Source organism: Nannobrachium achirus (genome assembly GCF_963921795.1).
Source record: "Nannobrachium achirus genome assembly, chromosome: 20".
Lineage (NCBI taxonomy): Eukaryota > Metazoa > Chordata > Actinopteri > Myctophiformes > Myctophidae > Nannobrachium > Nannobrachium achirus.
Window position 1 is genome coordinate 1,860,834 of NC_137827.1, and position 23,653 is coordinate 1,884,486.

A 23,653-nucleotide genomic window follows, 5' to 3' on the forward strand; every position below is an offset into this window, starting at 1 on the left:
CACCGTTCTTCCTTACCAGAAGTTACTTTACACCACTGTGCAGTGCACCGTTCTTCCTTACCAGAAGTTACTTTACACCACTGTGCAGTGCACCATTCTTCCTTACCAGAAGTTACTTTACACCACTGTGCAGTGCACCGTTCTTCCTTACCAGAAGTTACTTTACACCACTGTGCAGTGCACCGTTCTTCCTTACCAGAAGTTACTTTACACCACTGTGCAGTGCACCGTTCTTCCTTACCAGAAGTTACTTTACACCACTGTGCAGTGCACCGTTTCTTCCTTACCAGAAGTTACTTTACACCACTGTGCAGTGCACCGTTCTTCCTTACCAGAAGTTACTTTACACCACTGTGCAGTGCACCGTTCTTCCTTACCAGAAGTTACTTTACACCACTGTGCAGTGCACCGTTCTTCCTTACCAGAAGTTACTTTACACCACTGTGCAGTGCACCGTTCTTCCTTACCAGAAGTTACTTTACACCACTGTGCAGTGCACCATTCTTCCTTACCAGAAGTTACTTTACACCACTGTGCAGTGCACCGTTCTTCCTTACCAGAAGTTACTTTACACCACTGTGCAGTGCACCGTTCTTCCTTACCAGAAGTTACTTTACACCACTGTGCAGTGCACCGTTCTTCCTTACCAGAAGTTACTTTACACCACTGTGCAGTGCACCGTTCTTCCTTACCAGAAGTTACTTTACACCACTGTGCAGTGCACCGTTCTTCCTTACCAGAAGTTACTTTACACCACTGTGCAGTGCACCGTTCTTCCTTACCAGAAGTTACTTTACACCACTGTGCAGTGCACCGTTCTTCCTTACCAGAAGTTACTTTACACCACTGTGCAGTGCACCATTCTTCCTTACCAGAAGTTACTTTACACCACTGTGCAGTGCACCATTCTTCCTTACCAGAAGTTACTTTACACCACTGTGCAGTGCACCATTCTTCCTTACCAGAAGTTACTTTACACCACTGTGCAGTGCACCATTCTTCCTTACCAGAAGTTACTTTACACCACTGTGCAGTGCACCGTTCTTCCTTACCAGAAGTTACTTTACACCACTGTGCAGTGCACCATTCTTCCTTACCAGAAGTTACTTTACACCACTGTGCAGTGCACCATTCTTCCTTACCAGAAGTGGGGCCGAGGTCACAATAAGGGGCGTGAATTTGTAGGCGCCTGTGTGTCTCTATAGGGATGGGACGATACGTGATATTATCGTTTATCGCGATAAACAACACTCACTATAATCGTATTCATTTATGGTGATATCGTCCTCCGTCATGCACTGGGATCAATTCACCTTTTATTTGCAGAGCTGCGTATCCGGTACCATTCAAACGCTCTATAATTGGTCAAAGGTACTTATAATATATGTACTTGATAGTCTTTTTTGCACTCTCTATCAAATGTCTTTGCCAAAAAATAGCAGATCTACAAGCTCACAACGCATCCCGCCCCCAGGATAATGGATTTTGATCATCGCAGGATAATGGATTTTGATCATCGCGATAATATCGTAAATCACGATTCATTTTTGCCACAATAATAAGTGATATGAAATTTTCATATTGTCCCATCCCTTGTCTCTATGGGTCTGAAGTGACAGTATCGTTTTATTAATAATAATAATAGTAAAACATATTGAGTTCTTTGAATCACAAAACATAATTTATTGTAGTAAAACAAATCTGGAAAATACGAAAAAAGGCAACAAATTTAAGAGAGTAGCCTATAATATAAGTATAAGGGTAAAGTTTTGCTGTGCAAAAAAAAGAAAAGAAAAAACAAGAAGACTAAGACAATGCTGTTGTTTTTATTTTCAAAGGAAGGTTAAATGAAATCTGTGTGTCTTCATTCTCATGCTTTGTCACATGTTCTGTTCTGCTTGATGTAAACTACTCTGCTCAATAAGCAAAGGTAGCCTAATACTGCCACCTATTGGGCGGATGGGCACATAGCCTTTAGACCAGTGTTTCTCAACCACTGTGCCTGGGGACCTTTGGTGTGCCCCTGAGAAGGGTCAAGTGAGCCCCTTGAAACTGCTTGAAAGCCAGTATTGTAATTATCATTTTAAAAATGATTTAAACTAGTGAAAACAGCCGATCTACAAGCACACAACGCCTCGCACCCGTGAGGCTTTGTGTGCTGCTTGTAGATCTGCTGTTTTCACTACTGTTGTGCGACAGCCTTGTATGATGAAGCAGGGCTTTACTTTGCGAAGAAACGTATACAACTTTGAAACTTGGAGGTACAAGGTTTCTTCCCGACGGTGACGATATTTACACCCCCGTATTATGTTGGTGTGACCATGGATTCTTGGGACATGAAAATGTGCCCATGCAAAAAAAAAAAGGTTGAGAAACACTGCTTTAGACTGCAAGGATGTTATTTTGCGTACTGGGCTGTTGTGGGCTCTCTTGGCTTGACACACTATCACTGCCATAACACTGAGGATAATGCTAGACTTCCTTTCCTTTATTCAATAGCAATACATACCTGAAGGCAGCATTCAAGAGAATTAGCTTTGTCCAAACTCTCCTGAACTTGAATGCAGCATCTTATGTTGAAAGAAATTCCCTCTCTGTGTAGAAATCCATGCTGTTACGCCACATCTCCATCATCCATGCAGTATTGACTTGATTATGCTTTAGTTCAGTGTGGTATTAAAGGAGTAGTTCACCCCCAAAATGATTTTTTTTCCTATTGATTAGTCATGCCATGGAGAGTAGAGTTCAATAATATTTTTTGGTTTTTGTTACATTCCTAAGACAAAAATTTGATTTGAATAAATTTACCCCCATTTATTTCGGATGGTGACCCGTTTCGAAACGGGTCACCATCCGAAATGAATGGGGGTAAATTTATTGTTATCACATTTTTGTCTTAGGAATGCAACAAAAAACAAAAAATATTATTGAACTCTACTCTCCATGGCATGAGTAATCAATAGAAAAAAAATCATTTTGGGGGTGAACTACTCCTTTAAGCACTGGAAATGGCTGACCTCCAAACTCACAACTGAGCTTGATATTTCCACCAAAAGGCCCTCTTAGAGATGTCAGCCCCTGCCTCTCTAACGTTCTCTGCACATCCCTGCAGAGAGGTCAGAGGTCAAGGTGATAAGGTTTATTATTGTGATGTTGTATCTGCTTATTGTAAGTCGCTTTGGATTAAAAGCGTCTGCTAAATGCCTAAACTGTAAACTGTGATATCATCCATCTGACTACAGGTTAATTTCCCTGGTCTTATATCAATGAAATCCCCCTTATTTTGTATGACTCTAATGATGACAATACTGTATGTCTACTAACACAATATGCTGTCTGTCTGAGCAGGGGAAGACAAGGGAAGTTGTAAAAAAGCACCATCTCATTTCTACACTCACACCATTGTCTCAACGAGTCGTGTGTGTGTGTGTGTGTGTGTGTGTGTGTGTGTGTGTGTGTGTGTGTGTGTGTGTGTGTGTGTGTGTGTGTGTGTGTGTGTGTGTGTGTGTGTGTGTGTGTGTGTGTGTGTGTGCGTGCATTCGTGTGTGAGTGTGTGCGTGTGAAGTGTGGGGGAAAAACTATCTATTTATCAAATTAATTTCAAGGATTGTTCCTTTGTCCTTGTAAGAACGTGGGCAGCTTCAGCCCACACAGACACCATGACCTCGGAGATAAAACAAAAGACGTGTTGTAGGATTTCCTCCCAACTCATTGTGAATTATATTATCATCATAATCTATTCTATCAACAGATCATGTTTCTGCACTGTGCCTCAGCAAAATAAACAGGAACTCACCGTGACCTTTGACCAAAGTCATAAAAAATTGCTATTTTTTTCAATGCCTAATGTCATGTTTTATCTTCAGAATCTCCCTACACCACCAACAATGTGTCATTGTTAAAACTGCAACCCAGTACAGAGTTTAATGAATTAAATAAAAATCCCTACTTTCCATTGAGAACTTTGTGTGTGGTGCAGGAGTCAGGACGCCTTCTGGTTCATTATTGATTCCCGGTGGGGTCATCATACCAAAGACTGAGAAATGGTACCCAGTGTGCCTCCCTGATTGGTACCCACCCCCAGGGGTGTCGCACCACATTCTGGGCCCTGGGTACAAGGGTTCACTGCGGGGCCCCTGTGCTTTAACTATTGAAAAATATCAGATCTACAAGCTCACAGCGCGGCACCGAGTGCCGCGCTGCGAGCTTGTAGATCTGCTATTTTTTTTAAATCATGAAAATCTTTGAATATTTCAAATCCTTCTAAGGTTTTTTGGAAAAACCTATGTTTCTATGTCAGTGGAGCTCAAACCTTTTCATGTGAAGGACCCCCAAAATGGTATGTATTTGGCCACGTAACCCCATCTCAAAATATTGAGTTCCAGGGACCCCCCAGAAGCAAAATTTGAGTTACAAATGTTCGCTTAAAAAAATACATATATTCAAAGATTTGCGCACATTTGCACATTTGCACGCGGCACTCGGTGCCGCACTGTGAGCTTGTATATCTGCTATTTTTCAATAGCTAAAGTATAAAATAATGAAGGCTCCTCCACCACCTTGGGCCCTGGTAACTCAGTCCCACTTTCCTACCCCTTGTGACGCCCCTGCTCACCCCCGATCCAAGTCCCTGTCAGTCACATGGCTGTGCTTGTACATCAAGGTGCCTCTCGCTACACAGGAACAGCCAGGCTGAGAGTGTCTGTGTTGACGTCCAGGTGATACTGCACTGTTATGTCCTTTCCAGTGTTCCACTAGCAGTGCTGCTGCCTGCATGATGTCAGTGACCTTCATTTAATGTGATGAAAACCAACAACATCTGGATGGCCTGACATTATGGCTGTCATCAGTACAGCACCTGCTGGGATCCCAAATGTCATGTTTCTCTCTCTCTCTCTCTCTCTCTCTCTCTCTCTCTCTCTCTCTCTCTTTCTCTGACTTCTCTTTAGAAAAAAGGTCATTAATCCCTGTCAGGGTTAACCTCGCCTACCAGGCTTTCTGGGGGAAAGCCTGGTGTTCGTTCACAACAGGCCGTTTGGTTTCCGCCTAAAGCACGGAAACCACTAGAAGAAGCGGCGTCGCTTTGATTTGGTTCCCCCCGTTTGTTTCCCCAAACACTATTAAAATGCTCGAGAAAGCCTAGTGTAGTCTTGCCAGTCACGAGTTGGACTAAAAGATGCATATACCAAACAAATTTTTCGAAAGGAAAACTACGCAGCATCAAGGTGTTTATTAGGTAGGCCCTAAAAGTATGTCCTTGGGTGCAGGCCAGGGGAATATTTGGGGTTAAAACTGAATCCGGTTGATAGTTCCGGCCAAAGTGTAGTCCGTCTAGGACTACAACATGACGTAAGTGGTTTCCGCTCCTGACCGGATCAAACCCCGTAAAGTGAAGTGATCCCAGACTAGTCAGGGTGGATGTCCAAAACTGTTACTTTTAATAAAATACAATACAATAGCCTACAATAACGCATTTCAGGAAAGATAAATACAAATAATAATAATCTTTTAAAAAAGAATGAGAAGAAGTAAAAGTACTGACAATTTGGAAATACGTCCTAAAGGTAATAGTAAAATATGCCATAAATTATAAGGTGCTAGGAGTGAAAATGATGAATATAATGTAGGGGTGCCTCGGATGACAAAAAAAAAAATCTTTGTATAGATGCCCTGAGCCAAAAAGGTTTGCATTTAATAGACTGCAGTTGTACGTTAGGCAGCCTCTGTGGAACAATGTAGAATAATGTAGAAAGTTTTACTTTTACACAAGTAAAATGTTGAACACCTGAGGAGGACTTTTACTTACTGTAGTAGCAGAGTATTTTCTACATTGTACTCTACAGCAGGGGTCTTCAACGTTTTCAGGCCAAGGACCCCTTAGTCAAGACTCAAGAGTGATGAAGCAGGGACCCCCACAACCTGTTCATCCATATAGTTTAATTGTTTGACAGCACAATCATCAGTGTATTTTGGATTCATGTCAATTTGTGTTTTCAGATATTTAACCACTTGAACCGTCAATACTTAATAAACTTGACCTTTCACTCTGTACTTAGTCTGCTCTTTTCCCCTCTAGGCCTACACCAAAGCTCTTTGCCGAAAATAGACGATCTACAAGCTTGTAGATCTGCTATTTTTGGCTAAAGTTCTCAGAATATGGACGTTAGGGTTCAAGTGGTTAATATAAAAAAGTAGAACAAAAGTTTCTACCACACAAAGATTTGGAGGACCCCCTGTAGTGACTCTGAGGACCCCCAGCATGGAAAATGCACAACAGCGACCACTGGAGTCACGAGATTCCCTGGGTCACCAACTGCAGTGTGACCGTTCCGTTCTAGAACGCCCACTCTAACAGTCACACTGTGATTGGTGACCCATGGAATCTCGTGACTCCAGAGCGCGCTGTTGTGCTATTTTCACCGGCTTGATTCCTATTGGTCCAAACAGCTCGTTCTGAACCGTGTGGACCAATAGGAATGAAGCGTCACACACAATGAGGAAGTAAACAGCTCTGTGCTGTCAGTGGAGAGAGGAGCATCTTCTTTATTGGACACACTTTGGTATGTAACACCTCGTCAACCTTGTATTAGCATTAATTAATAATAATAACTATAATACTAATAAATGAGTCAGTGTTATAACTCTAGACAGGTTGTTGTGGTCTCTGTGTGCTGCTAGAGTTAGCATCCATGCTACCATGCACTGAGCCCATTGAGAGACTGTACTGTACTGCTACTGTAATGTTATTGATAATTAATTTAATTCATGAGGATTCACACTGTTAAATACTGAGTGTTGCTGTCATTCTGAGAGTATAAATGGAACCAAATTAGCCATGAATTATAACTCTTGTAGTGCTTTTATTTCAAAAAACGTTGTCTCTCTAAGCACTCTACAAGAGTTATAATTTATGGCTATCCAATTAGTGTACACTCTCAGAGTTACAGGTTGATTGATTGATTGAATCATTTATTTTCAAGTTGCATAGGAAAAAAAAGTACAGTTTCATGACAGTACATTCACTGGTACAAGGTCAACTAAAAAGAGGTCCTAGTAAGCTTTACGGCTTATTTACACAGGAACCAATTTATGTATCTTATATAACATTGCAAGACAGACAGATAGAACACAGTACTTTGCATGGGAAAACATCAATAACAAAAGGGGGGAAAGGTAGTCATAAAGAATGATAATAAACTAATTAGGAGATATAATATATCTCTATATTATAGAGTATAGAGTGTAAAAGGAGAGGTAGGACATATTTAGTCAACTCAAGACTTACAGATTAATTTGGTTATGCACATTACATTTATACACTTTCACAGTTTACAGGTTCATTTTGTTCTCAGAGTGAGACATTCACTGTCTGGTTTAATCCATAGGTTTTAGTTAAAGCTATGAAACACTACATATAAACCTGCTTTTATGTCATGTATGTTTCATTCATTAAAGATCTCATCTATGTCAGTAGTGTTCAGCTTGCCTGTCTAGCTGTGGTTACCTTTGACATGGTGGGTGTATCAGGCTGGTTGCTTACCTTTGGACCGTATTGGTTAACTAAATGTCTTTATCAGGGACTCTGATAAAGATAGTGGGCCATGGATGACTGGTTCTGAACCAGAATGGCCGCACTGCCAGACACACGGTTTCACTGTGCAGTTGTGGAGGTAGAAAAGACACATTCAACCATGGAGCCTGTCTGTGTGAGCTTAACTATCTCTGCACCTTATTGGTATATCAGTTAGTTACCATAATCTGATGTAATTTGTTAATGCGCCATTTACTTTTCTTTTAACCATGAAAGAACCAACATTTATGGCTCACATTAGGAAATATTTGACTCAATTCAATTCAATTCAAATAGCTTTATTGGCATGACAATTACAATATTGCCAAAGCATCAAGTGCATTGGAAAAAAAAGAATAATAATAACAAAACAAACAATATCGAACATACAAATAAAATACAATATACAAATACTGTCATAGTGATTCAAATGTGCAGCATTGATCTGTGTGTGTCAAGATATAGTCCATGGTCAAGATAGTCACATGAGTATTGTCTGTTTAAGTGTCCCTCAGTTTGTGACATGCGGTCACATATTGTGCAGCTAAATGTGCTGCAGGTCCCTCTCCTAATACAATGTGTTAACTTGTTTGTCATTGTCATCTAGAACTGTGAAGTTTGGAATGCAGTTCAAATTTCTTAAAGTGTGCTGATCTTATGTTATTATATTTGTCAAATTTTAATAGAAAGTGGTCTCTCTGTCTGTCTCTCTCTCTCTCTCTCTCTCTCTCTCTCTCTCTCTCTCTGAGTCTCTCTCTCTCTCTCTCTCTCTCTCTCTCTCTCTCTCCTCTCCCCCTCTCCCCCTTTCCTTTAAATGTCCTATGTTGGGAGCTGTTTTACACAGTACTACTTAGTTGAGAACTTGAGATGTGATGATCTAAAGAAAGAAAGAAATACATTCAGAGATTAAGACAACGTATTAAGATTTTTCAAAAGGTCTTCAAGCTCATAGTTCAAAGTGTTTCTTTAGGTAAACACCATCACACTGCTCCATGGGGCTGATCATAGCTGCTGCTATAAAAGGAATGATGGGTACAAAACCTATACTTCTTGTTTTGACAATATTGTCCTCCTCCTCTTAGCTGGTGAAATGGACTCACAATCCAGGGACCCTCAGACAGACTTCATAGATTCCAGGGACCACCCTCAGACAGACTTCATAGATTCCAGGGACCACCCTCAGACAGACTTCATAGATTCCAGGGACCACCCCCAGACAGACTTCATCTACTGTAATGGAGCCATAACAGAACTCCTGAAGTTCGGTCCCTGTCACCTCAACTCTGATGACAAGCTGCTGTTCCTGGTCATTCCAGGTGAGATTAACCCCCTTAAACCACTTCAACCATTATGTTATGCTTTAACTATTGACAAATAGCAGATATACAAGCTCATAGCGCGGCACCGAGTACCGTGCTATGAGCTTGAGCTATTATGAGCTATAAAAAAAAATCAAACCTTGGTTCGAACTGAAGCGGTGAATTAGAGCAGTTCCAGATCTATGTTTTTGATTCAGATGGGTCCCAGGGACATTTTATGAGTCCCGTTTTTACTGTGTGTGTGTGTGTGTGTGTGTGTGTGTGTGTGTGTGTGTGTGTGTGTGTGTGTGTGTGTGTGTGTGTGTGTGTGTGTGTGTGTGTGTGTGTGTGTGTGTGTGTGTGTGTTTTTTTTTTTTTACCGCAACGTTCTCTCTCTCTCTCTCTCTCTCTCTCTCTCTCTCTCTCTCTCTCTCGCGCGCGCGCGCATGCGCAGATCCTGTTCATACTGGTGAGTGAGTGAGTGAGGACAAGGCATGGGACAGACATGAGCATACATTGGAAGCGGCTAGTCACCGCTTCAAAAATTACACCCAATGTGAAGTGAGCGGTGGTCGTGCTTGCATAACGTCTTCAGACTAGGATTTAAGTCTAGGATGTACAGGCTATGCTACACACACGATTTGCTATGGCAAAACGCTGAGGAAAAAGGCTACAGACATAAGACATATGACATCACTAGACAAACATGATGCTACGCACACACATTTTACTATGGCAAAACGCTGAGGAAACACGCACAGCCACGTATAGGACAAATATATATATTTGAATATATATTTTTCAAAGCAAACATTTGTAACTCAAATCTGGAACAACATATTTTGAGATGGGGGTCCACGGCCAAATACATGTGATTTTGGGGGTCCTTGACATGAAAAGGTTTGAGAACCACTGATTTAGAAGAAGGATTTAGAAGACACTTATAGAATCGGGTCAAAAACATTCTTGCCAAAGACTTGGCAAGATCTAAAGCTGAGCTTGTATTGTAGATCTGCTATCTTTTTATAGTTAAAACACAAAATAATGGTCTTCAAGGGTAACTGACCCTAACCTTTATCCTGAACTCTGCTGACAAGCTGCTGTTCCTGGTCATTACCTGACTCTGGGGTCCCCCAGGGCTCTGTACTTGGTCCCCAGCGTTCTTCCCTCCACACCAAATCTCTGCTGAAAATAGCCACCAATCTACACGTTCACAACTGGATCGGATTGTGATCTGTGAGATTCTATTGGCTGCTTTATTATTTATACTTAAATAAACGCCAGGTTGGCTGCTACTCAGCTCTTTTAGAAAACACTTCTGTTTGTCTTAAATGACTAAGAGTGACAGCTGTGAAACAGTGCAGTATGCATGCTCTGGTTCTGTCCTGCTGCTCACTGTGTGCGCTCCTATGACGTTCTTTAGGCGGAAACAGTTGTCTGATTTGGGGGGGGGGGGGGGGGGGGGGGGGGTCGACCTTTGAAAGGTCACAGAGACCTGGCTCTGGTACAGCAGGATCTGAATGTCACCCAACACTCTGAAAGGACTCTTTATGGTGTGTGTGTGTGTGTGTGTGTGTGTGTGTGTGTGTGTGTGTGTGTGTGTGTGTGTGTGTGTGTGAGAGAGAGCCCTATCTCACCTATGATAGAAGTCATCTTTATATCAGACTAAAAACACACCAAACACAACAGAGGCTTTCCCACATTCAACACAAGCAGTTACAATACAAACAGGAGACGTCTCACTGACAACATCCATATAAAGATCTATATAAAATAGGGGTGGGCGATATGGAAAAATACAATATCACAATATTTTCCCAAGCTGTATCACGATACACGATTTATCACCATATCGCCCACCCCTAATATAAAATAACAGGTGGCCGTTGTTTATGGCAACTCACCACAATAGATTTGCCTGCCGTTTGTTTGTGTGAGTCGATTATAATTATGTTCTTGGTGCTTCGTGAAATCTCAACTGCAGGGCTGGCAAACACTAACCATGTTGTGAGCTTGTAGATCTGCTATTTTCAGCAAAGAGGTTTAGTGTAGAGGGGAAAAAGAGCACACAGTGAAGGGTTACGTTTATTAAAGGTGATACAGGTGAAATTTCACTTTTCCTATTTTAAAACCTTTTTTTGAGGTCCCACTAGCACCTTCTATCCTCACAAAGTCCCATTTCTGACCGTTGTGTCTTTCTCTGGTTTTGAGAAGGCGAAAGTTAAAAGTATCCCACGGGTTCTCAAAACAGGCTGTCCAGATTTGCTGCCGATCGTGACGTCATCATCGGCCGTTTTTGAAGAAAAACATTTTTTTTTTTTTTTTTACATTTTTTTTTTCAAAAAGATTTTGTTTTAAAAAAAAAAAAGATTTTTCAAAAGGATTTTGGGGGGGTGGCGCAGTTCAGGCCAAAGGTGGTACTGCAGCTGAAATGCTCTGAGAGCCATTCAAAAAGAGAGGCTCTCTATTCAGGAGTGGTAATTTAGCCTCAAACCTTTTGAAAAACGTTTTTGGGACATAAACAATATGACATAAATACTTTTTAAATGCATGGTGTATCACCTTTAAGTATTGACGGTTCAAGTGGTTAAATATCTGAAAACACAAATTGACATGAATCCAAAATACACTGATGATTGTGCTGTCAAACAATGAAACGAAATGGAAAATGGGGGTCCCTGCTTCATCTCTCTCTCAGCTAAGGGGTCCTTGGCCTGAAAACGTTATGTTGTCTCATACAGAGTACATTCTACTCTCCAGGACAACCCAGGTATAATGGGTTGTCTACATTGTGTTGTCTCATAGGTAACCCAGGTGTAATGGGTTGTCTACAGTGTCTCATACAGAGTATGTTCTAATCTCCAGGTAACCCAGGTATAATGGGTTGTCTACAGTGTCTCATACAGACTATGTTCTAATCTCCAGGTAACCCAGGTGTAATGGGTTGTCTACAGTGTCTCATACAGACTATGTTCTAATCTCCAGGTAACCCAGGTGTAATGGGTTGTCTACAGTGTCTCATACAGAGTATGTTCTAATCTCCAGGTAACCCAGGTATAATGGGTTGTCTACAGTGTCTCATACAGAGTATGTTCTAATCTCCAGGTAACCCAGGTGTAATGGGTTGTCTACAGTGTCTCATACAGAGTATGTTCTAATCTCCAGGTAACCCAGGTGTAATGGGTTGTCTACAGTGTCTCATACAGAGTATGTTCTAATCTCCAGGTAACCCAGGTGTAATGGGTTGTCTACAGTGTCTCATACAGAGTATGTTCTAATCTCCAGCTAACCCAGGTATAATGGGTTGTCTACAGTGTCTCATACAGAGTATGTTCTAATCTCCAGCTAACCCAGGTATAATGGGTTGTCTACAGTGTCTCATACAGACTATGTTCTAATCTCCAGCTAACCCAGGTATAATGGGTTGTCTACAGTGTCTCATACAGAGTATGTTCTAATCTCCAGGTAACCCAGGTATAATGGGTTGTCTACAGTGTCTCATACAGACTATGTTCTAATCTCCAGCTAACCCAGGTATAATGGGTTGTCTACAGTGTCTCATACAGACTATGTTCTAATCTCCAGGTAACCCAGGTATAATGGGTTGTCTACAGTGTCTCATACAGACTATGTTCTAATCTCCAGGTAACCCAGGTATAATGGGTTGTCTACAGTGTCTCATACAGACTATGTTCTAATCTCCAGGTAACCCAGGTATAATGGGTTGTCTACAGTGTCTCATACAGACTATGTTCTAATCTCCAGGTAACCCAGGAGTGGTTGGGTTCTACAGGACCTTCATGCAGAGTCTCTACAGCCTGTTGGGTCATTCTTACCCAGTGTGGGCCGTGAGCCATGCTGGGCACTGTGCTGCTCCTGATAGCATGGACATGATGCAAGGTATGACCCCTCCCCCTTACCACTCTGACCCCTCCCCTTTAACACTGTGACTCCTCCCCTTTAACACTGTGCTGCTCCTGATAGCATGGACATGATGCAAGGTATGACTCCTCCCCTTTAACACTCTGACCCCTCCCCCTGATAGCATGGACATGATGCAAGGTGTGACCCCTCCCCTTTAACACTCTGACCCCTCCCCTTTACCACTGTGACTCCTCCCCTTTAACACTGTGACCCCTCCCCTTACACTCTGACCCCTCCTCCTGACTGCATGGACATGATGCAAGGTATGACCCCTCCCCTTTAACACTCTGACCCCCCCCCCCCCATTTAACACTGTGACTCCTCCCCTTTAACACTGTGACCCCTCCCCTTTAACACTGTGACTCCTCCCCTGACCACTGTGTAATAATAGCGACTTAAAGCTCAGTGATTTTCGGACTACGGCTGCTATGACGTAATCGCCGTAGCGGTCAAAATGGTTAAGCAAAGCCTCGGCGGCGACGGGTTCCCACCCCTTTCACTGAACGCTTTGGTTCCCATGACGACGCGTACACGCAGCAGACGGAGTAGGCGCTACGTGGGAAGGGACCTTCTGCCGTAGTAGAGACGGCTGCGGCGACGGCAGGTTTATCTATCGAGCGCAGATCATTTCCGGTTACCGTTGTCATCTGCCGTTGCCGTAGCGTTGCTTAAGGTCGCTAATGATACAAGGTATGAGTCCTCCCCTTTACCACTGTGTAATAGTGGCTGGTGATTGGACGTCAGGTGTTCATTAAAGTCACCAGGTGTTCATGGCTGTCTCCACAGACTCCTCCCCCTCAGATCAGGATGTGTTTGGTCTGGAAGGACAGGTTGAACACAAGCTGTCCTTCCTGAGGTCACATGTCCCCCCGGACACCAGACTGGTTCTGCTGGGACATTCTATTGGCTGTTACATCATCCTGGACATGATGAGGAGAGAGCCCCGACTCAAGGTCAGCACACTACAGGTTAATGGTGGTCACATGTTCAGATACTGGATTCTGATTGGCTTAAAACGGTGGTAAATCAGTCAACAACCTTGAGTTGGCTCATGGACCCCGCCCACTGTTGTGTTGCAGTTGTAACCTTGCAAGTTACAACTGTGTTGTCTTTCATTTATATGGTAGAAGTGGTAGAAAAGCAATTTACCATTCGAGGGTCGTGGGTTGTTGGCTGATTTACCACTGTTTCAGGGTAAAACATTGGTAAATCAGCCAACAACCCACTCCCTCTCATGGTAAATGGTTTACTTCCCAAACTGGGGGTCCCCAAATTATGTGTGCGTGTGTGTGTGTGTGCGTGTGTGTGCGTGTGCGTGCGTGCGTGCGTGCGTGCGTGCGTGCGCGTTCCCCAGGTCCTAAAGGCGGTCCTCCTCTTCCCCACCATCGAGCGCATGGCCCAGTCTCCTCAGGGAAAGGTCATGACCCCGGTGCTGTGCCAGCTACGCTACCTGGCCTACCTGCCCGTCTTCCTGCTGTCCCTGCTGCCCCAAGGCATGCTGGGAGCTGTAGTCCGCCTGGCGCTGAGAGCCGTCCCCTCACTGGACCCCGCCGTGGTGCCTCCTACCGTCAGCCTGCTGAGCGGAGGAGACTGTGGAGGTACAGTAGGCCTACTGAGAGGATAATGAATGTTCTGGTCCAGACTGTGGAGGTACAGTAGGCCTACTGAGAGGATAATGAATGTTCTGGTCCACACTGTGGAGGTACGGTAGGCCTACTGAGAGGATAATGAATGTTCTGGTCCAGACTGTGGAGGTACAGTAGGCCTACTGAGATGATAATGAATGTTCTGGTCCAGACTGTGGAGGTACAGTAGGCCTACTGAGAGGATAATGAATGTTCTGGTCCACACTGTGGAGGTACGGTAGGCCTACTGAGATGATAATGAATGTTCTGGTCCAGACTGTGGAGGTACAGTAGGCCTACTGAGATGATAATGAATGTTCTGGTCCAGACTGTGGAGGTACAGTAGGCCTACTGAGAGGATAATGAATGTTCTGGTCCAGACTGTGGAGGTACAGTAGGCCTACTGAGAGGATAATGAATGTTCTGGTCCACACTGTGGAGGTACAGTAGGCCTACTGAGAGGATAATGAATGTTCTGGTCCACACTGTGGAGGTACAGTAGGCCTACTGAGAGGATAATGAATGTTCTGGTCCACACTGTGGAGGTACAGTAGGCCTACTGAGATGATAATGAATGTTCTGGTCCAGACTGTGGAGGTACAGTAGGCCTACTGAGAGGATAATGAATGTTCTGGTCCAGACTGTGGAGGTACAGTAGGCCTACTGAGAGGATAATGAATGTTCTGGTCCAGACTGTGGAGGTACAGTAGGCCTACTGAGAGGATAATTAATGTTCTGGTCCAGACTGTGGAGGTACGGTAGGCCTACTGAGAGGATAATGAATGTTCTGGTCCAGACTGTGGAGGTAGGCCTACCGAGATGACTTGAACATTAACCCATTTAGGCCTAGAATTATTGAATGCTTTAACCAGTGAAAAATAGCAGATATACAAGCTCTGTGAGCTTGTAGATCTGCTATTTTTGAAAAAGTCGTGAAAATGTGTGCAAATATTTGAATATATGTATTTTAATTTTAATTTCTAATTCTGCTTCTGGGGGGTCCCTGGATCTAAATATTTTGAGATGGGGTTCCGTGGCCAAATAATAAAGCAATAAGCCACAAGAGGCGAGTGGTTACCGGGGGAGTACACACCGGCTGAGAGGCGTTGGGAAACACGAGGCGCAGCCGAGTGTTTCCGACCCTCTCAGCCGGTGTATACTCCCCCGGTAACCACAAGCCTCGCGTGGCTTATTGCTTTTCTAAAACGGTCACAATAATTGCAACATGAAAATCATAGCATTGCATTATTTAAAGAAAAAAGTACACTTCTCCGCCACCAGGAAGAGACATTTCCTTGCGTTTACCAGTCACATCCAGGAATGGAACTTACGGAAGGCAGTGTGTGTTTACAAAGTCACGTCATTCTTTTTGCCAAAAAAATAGGGAAACAACACTTGTGTTAGATCAGTCTCATGTTAAGAACCATATTCGATCCATACACATGTTTATTTTCATCCAGATTTAGCTGCTATGTGGGTGAACAAAACATCAAAAACGCTAGCATAGCAACCTAAGCTAAACAGCCGAGTGGTGCCTGGAGAATAGAGGGCGCTTGTTGCCTTTACAAGCCCCGCCCGGAGCCATTCAGTCACTGTCCTATGCATGGGGGCGGTGCTTAGAAGCACCCGCACGGCAGGATTTGAGAGGAAATCAAACGCTCGCTTCTCTAGTTCAGCCTCACGGCACAGTGGAAAGAAATAACGCACCTGGCTTTGATATAAACTGATTCAAGGTGTGGGTTACAGTCTCAGGTATACCATGGCAAGCAGCCAATCAAAATCAAGGAATGGAACTAGCCGTTTTAGAAATATCATTTTGGGGGTCCTTCACATGAAAAAGGTTTGAGGAACCACTAACATAGTAGTCTCTCAAGAACAGACTAAGCTCCAGTTGAGTGAAAAGGACCTTTTCTTTGATGATGGCTGGCCAGATTGCTGACATAGAAACATAGGTTTTTCAAAAAACCTTAGAAGGATTCAAAAGACACTTATAGAATCGGGTCAAAAATAGCAGATCTACAAGCGGAGGAGGCCTACTGAGGGGATAATGAATGTTCTGGTCCAGACTGTGGAGGGAGGAATGACGAGTAGGGTTGGTACGATGTGAACATTTCATGTCACGGTTAGTGTGACCAAAGAAATCGCGATTTACGATATTATCGCTATAATCAAAATATGCCCAACATTCATTATCCTGGGGGCGGAACATTTGACAAAAAATGGCAGATCTACAAGCTCCACAATGCGACGCGTTGTGAGCTTGTAGATCGCCTATTTTTTGTCAAAGAGATTTGGTAGAGAATGGAAAAAACACTGTATCAAGTACGTATATTATAAGTACCTTTTACCAATAGAGGGTTTAAGTAGTGCAGATTTAAGCAGTAGTGCAGATCTGTGTATCCATGTATTTATTCTTCTACACAGGAGCGAACTGTGGGACTGCTAAGGCGACCACACTGCTGTTAATCCATCAGGGGTTGACGCTAACGCTTGCATGCTTGCCCGGGGCAGGTCAATAATATGGTCGGGCAGGTGAAGTTTGCTACCAGGTTGCCCGACAGGGCAGGTGCCCATTTGGAGTAACATAATATTAAATCTGTGTCTTTAGCCTACTTGAACGGGGCTATAGTGTTCCGTCTATCTCGCTCTCTCTCTCTCCCCCTGTCCCTCCCTCCCTCCCTCCACACACACTCTGACTCTCACTCACACACACACACACACACACACACACACACACACACACACACACACACACACACACACACACACACACACACAACGAACTGCAGTTTGTAGTGGCTGCGTGATCTCAGTGGAAAACAGCTAATCTACAAGGCTTACAAACTTACATCATGCTAACGAATGGCCAGATTAACGCACACGCTTTATTATGTGCTGAAGCACAGGGCACCAGGCTATTCCCGCAAAAGTGCTGAAATCTATAGCAAAGGCTACTGAAGAAGCGCTAAAAAATGTCTGTGAATCATCTATTTTCTGTGCGAAGCGTCTATACTTCCCTTGCTATCAACAGTGCTTTTCCGATGTTTCCTCCCTGTTGGTAGCCAGCCACACATATCTACACTACTGCGCTACAATGCATTTAATCAAGTGGCCAAGACCTGAGGGCAAGTAGAACATGACATGACCTGTACTTGCCCGACGGGCAAGTGCCTCTGAGACCTTAGTGTCAACCCCTGTCGATAATCGATTCATATTGATTTTTTCCGGCACCCTTACTATGTATATGTTGTCTGTCTTTTAGCTAATGCTATGTACATGTTCTCTATCTCTTAGCTAATGCTATGTACATGGGAGGTCAGGAGATGAAGAAAGTCCTGGCCAGAGACGACGTCACCATAAAACAAAACCTCGACAAGGTAAGAATAAGATAAGACTATTTGTTCATGATATCACAGATAAAGTCATGTTTACATTTCATCCTTAACACTTATGTTGCAATGATTTTTTCTCTTCAATGTCCCGCGATGCCATGGTCTCCATAGACTTCCATGTAATTTATAGTGCACGGATCGTGCACGCCCATGCCTAGATGATGCACCACGTGTGTGCACACTGTTCACAGCTTTCAAACAAAGAAAATCCGAATGGAAATCCGTTCAGGCATTCATGAGCTAGCAGCCATTATGTTTTCTTGAAATGTAAACAAACATGGCTGCCATTAAACATGGTATTTCGCGATCGTGATCATGCCTACTACATTTTTGAAAAAAAAAAAAAAAAAATCGTGGGCCCCCTTCCCCCGAGGCCCCCGGGCACGTGCCCACCCTTGCCCAATGGCCCAAATACATTCATGATTTAGCAGCCATTATGTTTTCTTCAGATGTAAACAAACATGGCTGCCATGTTTGAAAGAATGGGTTGGTATGGGGGTTAAACATGCAATTTCGCGATCGCGATCATGCCTAATACATTTCTGGAGGTCCAAAAAACATTTTTGAAAAAAAGATTTTTGGAAAAAAAAAAAAAAAAAAAAAAAAAACGGCCCAAACTCGGGAAACTCAGGGTTGGCACCAGATGTGTTAAGATGAGACAAGGCCTTTTTCATTAGAAATCTCGGTCCTTTCACAGAGCAGCAATGAAGCTTAACAGAAAATACACATGATTACAATAAAGAAAAGTAAAAACATAAAACATTAAAAACATTTAAAACATCAGTAAGGAATTTTCGTAAAACATTGTCAGAAGAGTGCAGACGTGAGTAGCAGCACAGGGATTTAAAAGTTCAGCTAAAAGCAAGAGTAAAGAAATAGGTGTTGAGCTGTGCTTTAAAGCTATCCACAGAGGCTGCCTGTCTTAGGTGTAGTGGGAGTTTATTCCAAGCTGTCGGTCCGTAGAAGCAGAAAGCTGCTTCACCATATTGTCTATATGTTATTTTAGGCACATGGAGCAGGTCTGCACTAGAAGATGGCCTGTCTGTGTTCATTTCAATGATGAAATGATTGTAATCAGTGTTGATTTCGTCGACTAAAACTATGACGAAAAATGTTTGTCGACTGCGTTTTTTTTCACTGACGAAAATGAAATAAAAACGAAATAAAAACTAAGCTGTGAAGACTAAAACTAAGACTAAATATATTGACAATTTCGTCAACAAAATAAAAACTAGACTAAAACGTTAGGGAGGGACTGGTGGAGAAGAGTCATTTTATGTTTGGTTGCTCTCAGGTGCTGAAAATAGCCGATCTACAAGCTCACAATGCGTCGCAGCGCGACGCGTTGTGAGCTTGTAGATCTTCTATTTTCAGCACGCAACCAAAATCAGTCATTACGAAGCCATCAAGGCCTGCCAAAATACATTTCAGTTGACTAAATCAACATTAGATTTAGTCGCCTAAAATCTTATGATATTTAGTTGACTAAAATCAGACTAAAACTATAACTTTTCCAGTGACTAAATTAAGACTAAAACTAAAATACATTTTATTCAAAAGACTAACTAAATCAAAATGTGCTGTCAAAAACAACATTGATTGTAATGATGTTTTGTGTTCCTCAGCTGGTGTTCTACTACGGAGCCTCAGACCAGTGGTGTCCGGTCCAGTACTACCATGATCTGAAGCAGGACTTCCCTTCAGGAAACATCCTGCTGTGTGAGAGGGGCCTGAGGCACGCCTTCGTGTTGGACTCAGGCAGAGAGGTGGCCGGGATGGTCCTGGAATGGATCCACACTGATATACACTCATGACCTCCTAGCATCTCTGTTCTGTGTCACCCCAAAACAACTGACATGCAAGCTCTTAACACTTCTGCTGCCTCTTACTTTGAAAGGATGCTTGGTGCCTTGGTGCCGCCCCGTTTCCTCCGTTGGCCGCTGCTATTATTATTATTAACCGGGCAGGGTTATTTTTGGTCACATGACAGTGGGGGCCCAGAAAAGTGTCATGGCCACGCCCAGCCGAGTGCCGTTTGTACTGTAGTTTGTACTGTAAACATGCCAGCCTTGGGATCAAAATGTCTCTTTTTGAGTAAATGAAGTCTCTTTATGGGCCTCTCAATGGATTGACTATGGAGGAGGTTCACTTCGCGTGCACGGCCAACGTGCGTTGTAAACAAGTCGCGGGATTTACCGATGCACAGTGGACCACAGAGCCGTACAGTAAGTCATAATATATTTACTGTATTTACAGTAAGATTGACGGTGAGCGCTGTCAACAGCACCATGATATTAACCCTTTAAATGACGGTAAGGACTGTCAAAAGCAGCAGAAGTGTTAACAGTGATAATAATCATAGTCATGATGAGCTTGTACATCAGCTGTTTTCTGCAAAGATATTTAGTGTAAGTGTACATACTGTACATACTGTACTGTAAGCCCATGGGAACAAGGACAACTCAAATAGGGGCAAAGCTATTGTTGTTAAAACTTTTAACTCATGTTGGAATCTCGTCTCTCGCGGGATTTCCACGATAGACAAGATTTCAAGGTGAGTTCAGCATTTTGGCAACAGCAATGGCTGCGCACTGCTAACATTACAGCTTGGTTGAGATGCCATCATTATGAACGTGAGGCGACGAGTACCCAAATGTTTTTAATTTTCGAGCAAGAGAAATACGCAGATTTACGATAAAACCAAGCGCTCCTGTCTGAAGGTAGGGCAAGTGGACAAACAATTTACTAAATTGCATCTTATGAGAAAGAAAAAAAACAACACCTTGACCAGTGTTTGGGGGAGAAAATAAGTACGTAAATAAGTAAGGTAAGATTGTGACCTCGTAGATCTGCTAATTTCACTATTTATCTATGTACAATGAAGCACTGTACAGGCAGCACTGTATATACAGTATATATGGTTTTAACAACCAACGTACTTGTCTGCTGTTTGCACACTAAACAGGCTCTCTGCACAGCAGATAACATCCTTACTTCCTGTACAGGTCTTACTGTACCAATGATGAAAGACATAAACACAAACAGATATATTGTACGCCACATACAAAATGACCCAAAGCAGTGCTTGTGCACTCTGCTGGCTCAAGTAATGATTATTTGATTGACAGCAGGTAGATTGTAGCTACGTGCAAATCTTCCACTTGCTGTTTTTCCCCCGATTCCTTCAATACGCATTAAGAAGGTCTGATACTTCTGTATTTAAAATACTGTCATAGATAGGATTTATTTAATACAGCACATGATGCCTTCACAAGTGCTCTTGTGAAACCTCTACCGAAGGAGTTTAATATTAGTGGAATCTTGTGGAGATCTAAATAATAACAGTTCCACAATCAACCTTGCCTTTCTAAGCGAGATACTTATATGAGTTAATCACAGCACAGACACTGCTGTCACTGTGATAGTAATCTCTCGAGACAGCCTCAGAGAACGCTACGACAGACCGATAGGTGTCGCCCTTTCTTCTTTGACGATGGGTTCCCAGATTGCTGTGTTAGTGATCTGAGACTTCATTAGCACTGATTGATGCTAATAAGGTTGGTGTTGATAGAAACACAGCCTTCTATACGGATCATGACCATGAAATCCTTGTGAATCAGGAGCTGGCTGCCTTTCAGAAAGTGTTGTAAACTGATTCAGGACATATTATGTTATAGCAGGGTCTTCAATGTTTTCAGGCCAAGGACCCCCTAGCTGAGAGAGAGATGAAGCAGGGACCCCTTAGCTGAGAGAGAGATGAAGCAGGGACCCCTTAGCTGAGAGAGAGATGAAGCAGGGACCCCCTCTACATATTGTATAAATGTGTGATGCAGATTTTCATAGATTTCATAGATAGATTCATAGACTTGTTTGACAGCACTGTCATCAGTCTATGATGGATTCATGTTAATGTGTATTTTCAGACATTTAACCACTTCAATCGTCAATATTTTGTAAACTTGACTTTCACTCTGTGCTTGGTCTGCTCTTTTGTACCTCTACACCAAACCTGTTTGCAGAAAATAGCCGATCTACAAGCTCTCAACGCCTCGCGCAGATTGTAGATCTGCTATTCTTGGAATAGGGATGCGAGGGTTCAAGTTGTGAATTTAAAATAATGATCCTATCACACAAGGATTTGGCGGCCCCCCTGTAGTAACTCTGAGGACCCCCTAGGGGTCCCAGACCCCCTGTGTTATAGGAAGGACAGTTTAATGCTCCTTCTGTCAGAGGAATATCACATAACCTCTGGTGTTGCACAAGGCAGCTGTCTTGGGCTTTTGCTGTTCTTACTACAGTATGTGCTTCCACTTGATGATGTGATTACAGGACACGTTGGCTTCTATAACTACACTGTAATACATACTGTACCGTTGAACAAGACAACAGACATGCTGTCAGTTCTAATTCCCACTCAGTGACCAAAACAGAATAGTTTCATCTCAGAAATGTTGCCAAAGTATGACTCGGCAAGATGCTGAAAAAAACGAATTAATTCCTTTATCTCAAGAAGGTTCTTGAGACTACAATACAATGCACTTTTTACAGCTCATTCTTAAAGAATCTGTTGAAAGCTTTGTCAGACGTACAGCTTGTAGATCTGCTATTTTTGTGAACCACTATTTTAAACCACCTTTTCTAAATCATTCACCGCCAATCATCGAAAATGACACGTTTTCCCAGATTACAAGTTTCCATCCAGAAGAGACCATATAGATATAATAATATATTATTATAATAGATATAATAATGCCAAATATAATAACTGTACCCTAAAGAAAATTCTGATTTCCCCAAATGATGGAACTCCTTCTACAAGGATTGTAGACTGTTGAAGTCTCGAACCATCTCTTTATTTCATTGACTTTGATATTTATTGTAGAATGTTGGCTGATTTGTTTTGTTTTGTAATGCAAAGCACGTATTTGACCTGTTTCTAATTAGCAGACATTATTGACTTAATGAGAAAGTAATTATCGAGGATCTGCAATACATACGGTATATGTGTTTATTGTAAAGCTTAATAGTAGTGCTAAACGTTTGGTGAAGTCCTACCCTTTTTCCTGTTTAGTCTTTTGAAGACAATTTATTTGGAAAATCGTCTCCAACTTTATAGATGCAAACAAAAAGTACATCATTTAATTAGTTGTCTCAGGTAATTTATTATTCTATTTGGATCTGATTTGCATAATATATGTTTAATAATGATATCGCTACTTATTTATCAGCAGAGTTTCGATCAATACCAAAAAGGTTTCCCAAGAGATGTGGACAATAATGAATGGGTGATATGAATGGTGTAATCATAATGAATAATTAATGGATGATATGAATGGTGTAATCATAATGAATAATTAATGAACGATATGAATGGTTTAATCATAATGAATAATTAATGAATGATATGAATTGGTTGGATTAGTTTAACTGGTAATTTAAATATGTGTGGTTCATTAAATAATGGATACAAATACAACATGAATTAATGATAGATATATAAAGATAGATAATATATCATTTGTAGTTTCATGGCTGTGATGTAATGCAGACATACATCTAGGTGTGAACTTTGTATTTTATAAAGCAGGAACTTCAAGCATCCTGCAGTGGCCTGTCACACTATGTAGAACCACTGTTTATAAGAGTAAAACATGTTCTGTTTGTAATGTTAGCGTTTTGTAATCGAACAATGTACAGTGATTACTGTAATCTAATATACTTGAAATTGTTGTTTTACCTTGTACATAATAAAATGAATACATTTCATAAACACTTGAAAAGATTAATTCTATGACTGCTTACACTGTCAACTAGTAGTGGCACAAAAAGAAAGGAAACTTGACT

At 42.2% G+C, this 23,653-nt stretch overlaps 1 protein-coding gene across 1 annotated transcript; it reads left to right on the top strand.

Moving 5' to 3' along the window:
• The first annotated feature begins 6,507 nt into the window (after positions 1 to 6,507).
• On the top strand, positions 6,508 to 20,934 carry ldah (lipid droplet associated hydrolase). The gene is made up of 7 exons (XM_080750042.1): positions 6,508 to 6,560; positions 8,653 to 8,886; positions 12,634 to 12,768; positions 13,579 to 13,745; positions 14,147 to 14,390; positions 17,712 to 17,794; positions 19,435 to 20,934. The coding sequence occupies exons 2-7, from the start codon at positions 8,661 to 8,663 to the stop codon at positions 19,621 to 19,623; spliced, it is 1,044 nt and encodes a 347-aa protein (XP_080606168.1). The 5' UTR covers positions 6,508 to 6,560; positions 8,653 to 8,660; the 3' UTR covers positions 19,624 to 20,934.
• The last annotated feature ends 2,719 nt before the right edge of the window (positions 20,935 to 23,653 follow it).